The sequence below is a fragment of the Amia ocellicauda genome, chromosome 5 (genome assembly GCF_036373705.1).
Source record: "Amia ocellicauda isolate fAmiCal2 chromosome 5, fAmiCal2.hap1, whole genome shotgun sequence".
NCBI classification, from domain to species: domain Eukaryota; kingdom Metazoa; phylum Chordata; class Actinopteri; order Amiiformes; family Amiidae; genus Amia; species Amia ocellicauda.
The window spans coordinates 7145969-7154697 of record NC_089854.1 but is presented as its reverse complement, the minus strand read 5'-3'; the positions used below and the strand labels follow the sequence as shown (position 1 = coordinate 7154697).

The following is an 8729-nucleotide window of genomic DNA, read 5'->3' as shown; positions in this document are numbered from 1 at the left end:
GCAAGTATGCAATTAAATGTGAATCGCCCAGGAAAAAGTAAACTGTCAAATACATACAAAAATATATACATTTAGCTAAATTGAAGTAGAAGATATTCTGTCCAGATAAAAGTGGCACTGCAGAGGCAAAGGTGACCTTTCTGCTGGCAATGGCACCTTTTCACAAGTGTAATTGAGCAGAGCAGACATCCTCGCTTGTAAGATGAATCTTGTGTGTATCAAATAGTATGTAAAAGGTCAGCTCTAAATCATAAGCTCACTGCTTGTCATTTGTGCCTAAAAAGGGCCACCTCTTTCCCTGCTTTGCACTGAAAACATCAGCTTTAGCCCCTTCTGGTTTTCATAAGAACATAAGTTTACAAAGGAGAGGAGGCCATTCGACCCATCGTGCTCGTTTGGTGTCCATTAATAACGGAGTGATCCAATGATCCTATCCAGTCTGTTTTTGAATGTTCCCAAATTTTCAGCTTCAACCGCATCGCTGGGGAGTTTGTTCAGATTGTGACGCCTCTCTGTGTAAAGAAGTGTCTCCTGTTTTCTGTCTTGAATGCCTTGAAGCCCAATTTCCATTTGTGTCCCTGCTGATCTGGAAAAGCTTTTGAAGATTTTGAAGACTTGGATCAAGTCCCCACGTAGTCTCCTCTGTTCCAGGGTGAAAAGGTTCAGTTCCTCAGTCTCTCAGTAGGACATTCCCTTCAGACCTGGAATAAGTCTGGTTGCTCTCCTCTGAACTGCCTCTAGAGCCGCGATATCTTTCTTGAAGTGTGGAGCCCAGAACTGTCCACAGTATCCAGATGAGCTCTAACTAGTGCATTGTACAGTGTGAACTTTACTGCCCTTGTTCTAAACTCTACACTTTTGACAATATACCCTAGCATTCTGTTTGCCTTTTTTATTGCTTCCCCACATTGTTTGGATGGAGAAAGTGAGGAGTCCACATAGACTCCTAGGTCTTTCTCATGCGTTACTTCATCTAGTTCTATTCCTCCCATAGTGTAATTATAGTGGACATTTTTGTTACCTGCATGTAATACCTTGCACTTGTCCACATTGAATTTCATTTGCCAGGTGTCGGCCCACAACTGGCCCTCTGAATAACCTGTGCTGCTGAGATTGTATCTGCTGACCCACCTATTTTAGTATCATCTGCAAATTTGACAAGTTTGCTAACTATCCCAGAGTCCAGATCATTAATATAGATTAGAAAAAGCACAGGCCCTAGTACTGATCCCTGTGGAACTCCACTAACAACCTCACTCCAGTTAGAAGCGACTCCTCTAATCGACACCCTCTGTTTCCTATACGTCAACCAGTTCATAATCCATCTACTTACATTACCCTGAATGCCTACAGCTTCCAATTTGAGGATCAGTCTTTGGTGTGGAACCTTATCAAAAGCTTTCTGAAAATCTAAGTATATCATATCATGTTTTCACCTGATCTACAACTGCATTTGCATGTTCAAAAAATTCTAATAACTTAGTAACACATGATCTGCCTCATCTAAACCCATGTTGACTATCTCCAAGAATATGGTTTTCATTGAGATGCTCCTCTATTTTCTGTCTAATCATTTTTTCGAACATTTTACAGGTGATGCAGGTGAGACTGATTGGTCTGTAATTTCCTGGCTCAGTTTTGTCCCCTTTCTTGTGGATTGGTTTGACATTTGCTGTCTTCCAGTCAGTTGACACATCCCCTGTTCTAAGTGTCTTTCAGATTATTTGAGTTAGCGACCTATAAATAATTTCCCTCATTTCTTTAAGTACTGTTGGAAATATCCCATCTGGCCCAGGTGATTTGTTTGTTTTTAATTCTGCTAGTCCCTTTAGTACCTCCTCCTCATTTATCCTGATCTCTCTTAGGGTTTGACTGGACTGGTTGTTAACCTGTGGCATGTTATCTGTTTTTACTTTTGTAAAAACCTCTGAAATACTAATTTAGAACATTTGCCACATCTTGTTCATTTTCCAAGATACTTCAATTTTTGCCCTTTATCCGTTTCACTTCCTCCTTTATTGACCTCTTGCTGTTGTAGTATTGAAAAAAAATATTTCCAAGAGCTATGTTTCTTTCTATTTCCCTCTTTGCTTTCCTGATCCCTTTCCTAAGATCTCTTTGCAGTTCAACATATTCTTTGCATTTTGCTTAATCAACATTTTCTTTGATATTTTTTTACATACTTCTATTAAACCATTTTGGCCAATGTTTTCTGGCCCTCAATTTGCTAAGTTTTGGTACAAATTTCTCCTGAGCCTCAAGTAGTATATTCTTAAATTATAACCATCTATTTTCAATTTAATCTGTATCCAATGGGCTCCAGTCTAGCTCTTCTAAGTGCTGCCTCATACCTTCAAGGTTTGCTTTTCTAAAATTGTAGACCATTGTTTTAGACTTGTTCCTCTAACTAGATCTTGGTCATTTGAAAATATCAAGTCAATGCATGCACTCTCCCTGGTTGGTTCCCTGACAAATTGAGTTAGACAGCAGTCGTTTAACATCTCAACGATTTCTATTTCTGCTTCTGTAGTCCCAACGGAGCTTTCCCAGTCTATGTTTGGGAAATTGAAATCCCCCATTATGACAGCCACATCCTTGCTACATGCAGTCCTGATCACACTGTACAATGCAACATCTTTCTGAAGATCTGAGTTTGGTGGCCTGTAACACACTCCTACCACTAATCCTCCACATCTCTTGTCCAAAAGTTTAACCAACAAAGATTGTTTCATTACTGGGATATAATTTGAGTTATTCTGCCTCAATGTCATTTCTGATATATAATGCTACCCCACCCCCTCTTCGATTTTGTCTGTCTCTCCTAAACTGTGTATCCGTTCAACTTGTATTCATCCCCATCATTTTCTGTAACCCATGTTTCTGTCACTCCTACAACCTCATAGTCACACGCCAGCACTGTGGCTTCCAACATCTTGTTCCTTATACTCCTGGCATTGAGGTACAAACATTTCAGAACTTTCCTACTGGCAGTTTCCCTTGGTTTTCTTTCCTTAGTGGAACATCTCCCATTGTCAGAGCTCCCTGTCCCCTTGGTCCCTAGTTTAATAGATTCTCAATTACTCTGCACATATGCTCTCCCAATGCATTAGCCCCCCTTCTGTTTAGATGTAGACCGTCCCATTTGTACAGATCCCATCCATCCCAGAATACCAATGCTCCATAAATCTAAACCCTCTCCCCTACATGTCATGCATCACAACAGTCCCGTGTCAGAACGCACTAGTGTGGGGTATGCCTCAGGACATTTACGGCAGCTGGTGTCTCACACAATACAATCACTAGTGACCACGCGGCTGGGCCGTGCTGGGTGACAACAATGCCAGTGTTCTGCTGCTTGGGGAGGAAGCCCATTTCTATGTTTTGGGAAGTTTAACCTTATTTTGTAGGTCTACAATTTACCAGTATTTTAATACTTCATATCATTCTAAATTCTAGACTTGTTTTATTAGAAATTGGCAGGAAATATAAAGTGAGCTCTGCAGAATGCTGAAAAGCCTGTTGGTTTGCACTGAGAGCCAAGTCAGCAAAAAGATACTTCCCCCACACCTCTTACTCTTGTAAAGTTTAGAGTGGTTTCAGCCTTGCTGTGTTGATTTGAATTACGAATTTGAATAAGGTATGGTGCCATGGAAAAGCAGAGAAACAAGTAAAGGTATTTTCAAAAAGCAAAGTGAAATATATAAATATTTACAATCTTCAGGCACATTGGATTTTTTTTTATGATCTATCATATTTCTGCACTTTTCATGCTCCTATCTACAATGTGAATTCCAACATGATCACAGGTGTACGTTTTGTCAACACTCGTTTTAATACAAATATTTGTTTTTCATTGTTTGCTAACAGTATGCAAACTTTGCTTCGCATCTAGTTTAATGGGTATAAAATGAGTTGGGAATCCACATGTGACATGGTTTGCGAATCAATATTTGCCAATTATGCTTTTTCTAATTCTACAAATTTGTAACTGAATGTGGACTTTGCAACTATACTTCAATATGCAAACTTGTTTAGAGGATTATTTCATTATATATATATATATAAAAAAATCAGAATACTTACCAAAGTGTCTGTGTAATCTTTTATGTTACCCCGTTCATAATTACAAACTGTAAAAAGCAATTATGCATGAGAAACTAAACCAGTCTTCAAAACACAGATGCATCTTAGGGCAAATCCCTTTAGATGATAGTGTGATATAATAGTAAAGAAATGGTACCAAAACCGCTATGTATTTAGAATATAAACAAACACTCCTTTAGATATTCATGCAAGGATTTAAGGTTATCCGTCATTTATACATGATAGATTCAAGCTTCTGAAACTTGAATATTTATAAATAAATGGTCTTCAGAGCCAGGCTGACCGGACTACCTAGAGAGATTGTGTGCGCGTGCATGTGTAATGCACATATATTAATATACATGCATACACGTGATCAAGCAACCAAAATGCACCCAATGTGCACCACTGCACTCCCATGCTTCCTCCCGTTTTAGGACTTGTATCCTAAATTAAAAGGTACTAAAGGTGTGACATGAAACCATGTGGTGAGGAAGACCAAGCTTTGGGCCCAAGGTGAAGCAGCAATGTACTTCAGCTAGACAACCCCAGCAAGGACAATCTTGAACTCACAAGACCTTAAATGGAAGTCTAAAAAAAATAAAAACTATAATGGGAGAAAAAAAAATGAAACAGAACAAAGGGTTTTATTCCACAATATAAACTGCAACATTTGAAACAAGCTACCCCCCAAAAAAAGAGCCAAAGTACAGCTGTGGCAGTTACTTTACAAAGTTCTTTCTGTCTGCTACATCGCTAGTCCATCAGTGTGACCCTAAGTCTAATAGTGAGCTTTCTGTACATCAACCAATGCTAAAGCACCAACACACTGTTCAGAAGAGATTTCAAGCCACTGAACTCAGACATAGACCAGTTATTGCTCAGATAAATAAACCTAACCTACAAAAAAAAAAAAAAAAAAAATCAGGGAAAAAAAAACCTAAATTTTATATTATACAGATGCTTGTACTAATCAGTGGGTTTCCAAAAAAATAAGTTTCTCGTTTTATCTCTTTTTTTTTTTTTTTCCGCTTTTCTTTTTGGTGAAAGATTCCCTGCACCCAGTATCTCTGGTTCGGCATGCAGGAAAATCCCAGAGGTATGAGAAAGAACGCGGCTCGTCACAAGGTGCTTCTTGATTAACTCTCTCTTGCCAATGGGACGGAAACCCCTGCAGCACACTCGGCATCCTGCGACTTTAGACAACCACAAAGAGTTCATAGGAGGAAGAAATCAAAAATACAAAAGTGACCAAAGAGTCTAAAAGTTCTGGAAAACAGTCCCATGAGGAGGGAAGTAGCACCGTATTTTTTTTTCTTTTTTTTTTTTATGAAGGGGAAAGATGTGGGGGGGGTCAGTTACACACCCAGCCCTGTGGCTTACAAACAAACAAACAAACGAACAAACAAACGAACTGGTAGGTCATCCAGTCCCCCATTGGACTTTTGCTCCTTATTTTCTCATCTGGCCATCTTTTATAGTACAGCTGACACAAACATAGTCCTCCTTCTCAGCCAGCTCAGCAGAAACACCCACGCAGATCTGGTGGAACCACTGGTTGCAGCTGCCGTCGCATTGGACCCAATCCACCTGTGCAAAGACAAGGGACAGTCTCAACACCGAGCGGGCGCTAACATGACAGCTATGGAACAAGCAAGAGCCCATTAGAAAGCCTACACATTAGCAAATGAACTAGCGAGAGTGCCACATCTACACCTGCTTTTCAGATTTAATAGGTGAAAGGAACTACATGAATACGAAGAAGTCATGGCTTTGACGTATGCATTTGAAACGGCACAGTTGCGCCGGACGCTGTAATGAAAGCAGGCTTGATGTTGAAGCAGCTGTGACACTATCTGCCCTGGAGAAAGACTGACCTCTTCCCCTCCAGGCTGTTGGCATCTCTCCGCCGGACACACGGCCATGTCCTCCTCCGAGTCCTCCGAGTGGGAGAGTTCCGAGTGTCGGGAAGGCGAAGCGGAGGCGGACTTGCCGTCCCGGGATTTCTCCTTATTCAGTTTGGGCTTCTTCTTCTGTGGCTTCTTCACCCTGTCCCTCCGCTCCCCTCCTGGCCCTTCCTTCTCCAGGTGTCGCTTCTGCTTCTTCTCCCCCCCGTTCACAGCTTCCCTCTTAAAACTGCAGCTCCCGTCCTGAAAAAGCCAATGCCGAAATGCAGTTAGAGGGGCTTTCTGAGGATATGCAAAATGCCTACAAAGCCATTCTGCCCCTGTATTAAATATCCACAGATATCGTTATTACATACGATTGTTAATGAGGATCAAGGCTACTCCCCTACAGATATTCATTTCAGATTAATAGATACCAGAGCCCACCCTTTTGCCCCACCTTCAGAAGATCAAAGGGAACTGGACCTCCATATTATGATAAATGCATAGAAGCCATTGTGTCCGTTAGGAAATTAAAAGATCATTTATAATCCCCGACTAGACGACTGCAGCAATGGTCAGCACCTCATTTTGTGGTGGGCTTCTTCCCTGAGAGTTGTGCGGTTTGGCTCCCGTTTTGTCACAGTTCGACCCTGCTGGCGAGGCATGGCCGGTGGTCTGTTGTGCAGCCAGTCCATTCAGTAGGATGTGGTACAGCGGCTGGATCTCTGGCAAGGAGACCTGTAACAGGAGCCCTTCCACCATCAGCTCCTCCAGCTCCGGACTTAAACCTGCCGAGGAAAATAGCCACATTAAATCTGGGGCTCGAGACACCGTGAACCATTGTCAGTTTAAAAACAAACTGAATCCCACAAAACAAATAGTCTAGTTTTGTCTTGTAGCATAAGTCGGAGTTTCAAATATCATAAAAGTAACATTTTAAAATGACTGTGTTTTTTAAAATTTAAAGCCTTCAAGAGACATTTCACAATTAATCAAATAAGCATAGAAGTGATTCACATTTACCTTGGCAGCAGTACAAGGGTCTGCGTCAGGGAATACCGCGAACGAGTGCGCCATTCTTTCAGTGCGTTACTGCTCTTACACGGTTCTATAGCCATGCACTGTTTCCAACCGCCATAAAGTTTCTTAAAGTTTTGAGCCGCCGGAGAGAATGTGCTTGTTGGAACAATTTGATTTTATAATACTATCAAAAACTACTATAATTTAATAAAAGAAAAATAAAAGTCTTGATTCTGAGCACATCTCCACTAAGTGCCGTTCTTCAACAAAGCAGCATCCAATTATTTGATAAGAGGCTTGGTTGCCTGGAAACGGTGAATTAGCGAGGGCGTTTGGCCAATTTTAACAGCACAGCCAATTATGAACACAGAAGTGAGAGCACACATTCCAAGACACTGCTAAGAAAGACTCTGAAGAGCTTTCCCTGCCAGTGTCCCTAATCTTACCCAGGCTCATCTACACAGGTATTAAACAGGGTGACCAAAGCACATCGCAGACAGGAAACCAACACTGGCTCTTACACTTTGCTCGATGCAGATGCGCCAACTGCGATAAGCTCTCCGTCACAGATTTGAGGAGACGGCCTCTTTAAATGCACCAATCTTGGACATACACAAATGGTACAAGCGGAGACAAATCTGACTGGGGAAAGCCCTGTGTGGGAGCAGCACTGACCCTGGAGAGGAATGCATCGTTGTTCCGTATAAAAGGCCGTCTGCGGCTGGCCTGCCCTGTTCCAGTCCTGAGTCGATGCAAATGAAGCTGCACCAGGGCAGTGCGTTGGCTGCAATGGCAAACAAAACATGATGGGGGAGTGGCCACATGAAAGCACTTAGATACTGGTACAGTTTGTTTTCTGGGGTTGCAACAATACTGTAGATGCATATTTATGTATAGGTAAGAGGAGAGAGAGACGGTGTCCGTGGTAAACATCTATTTTCTAGGAGATTGGGGGTCACATTGGAGTTACTGGTGTCACATTGAAGGGCCTACCTTTCCGTTGGTGTCAGCAGTGTGATGCGCTGCTCCTGTCCAGCGGTGTGCGGTCTGTGGAGCCGCCCCTCGCTCGGGCGCCTGAGGCAGGTTGTGCGTGGAGAAGACCTGCTGAGCTCTGTGCTGCCAGTTGACAGTCCGTTCGATCATGTAACGCAGCGCATCGCCCTCGGGCAGCCGCACCCGGATACGCTGCAGCGAGGCCAGCAGGGGGAGGATCTTCTCTAGGGGGGGCTTTTCCGAGCGCTGGCAGAGCTGGCACAGCCACGCCTGGGCGGACTGCGGCTCGATGGGCCCGGGCACGCAGCCGCTGTGGAAGGCATCCCTGCAGAGTTCACACTGCAGCATGGCACCCGCAGGAGGCTTCTGACACACGCACACCTTGAGGTCGGCGCAGTCCGCGGCAGGCAGCAGCTTGGATTCGTTGGCGGCCCTGAGGGAACTGAGTGCTGCCATCTCCTTTAACCGCACCTCCGCCAGCGTTGTCATCTTTGAGTAGAGTAAACAGGAATATATTACAATACGGTCACAAATTAATTAGACGATCAGACAGTAGATGTCCTGTTCATTGTATATGCAAATCTAAACTGCTGGCAAAAAATATCCACAATCCTACCCTCAACTATTTCTCAGCATGTTGTTATTCGTTCTCCTAAAAGAGGTTCTACTTGCACACATCAACTAGAACACACCTAGAACTTTCAAAATGACAAAAAAAAAAACAAAAAAACAGGGCATAATACA

The 8729-nt window shown here is 42.7% G+C and overlaps 1 protein-coding gene across 10 annotated transcripts in view; it reads right to left on the bottom strand.

Moving 5' to 3' along the window:
- Positions 1-4711: 4711 nt before the first annotated feature.
- Positions 4712-8729, bottom strand: part of kdm5ba (lysine demethylase 5Ba) — a 30214-nt gene continuing 26196 nt past the window's right edge. For all 10 annotated transcript variants that reach the window (XM_066703503.1, XM_066703499.1, XM_066703500.1 and 7 more), the window contains 5 exons: positions 7986-8474; positions 7668-7776; positions 6555-6760; positions 5961-6233; positions 4712-5673 (listed from right to left, as the gene is read on the bottom strand). In XM_066703503.1, coding sequence (XP_066559600.1) covers positions 5536-5673; positions 5961-6233; positions 6555-6760; positions 7668-7776; positions 7986-8474 — 1215 coding nt within the window. In that variant the 3' untranslated portion in view covers positions 4712-5535. The remainder of the gene's footprint in view (positions 5674-5960; positions 6234-6554; positions 6761-7667; positions 7777-7985; positions 8475-8729) is intronic.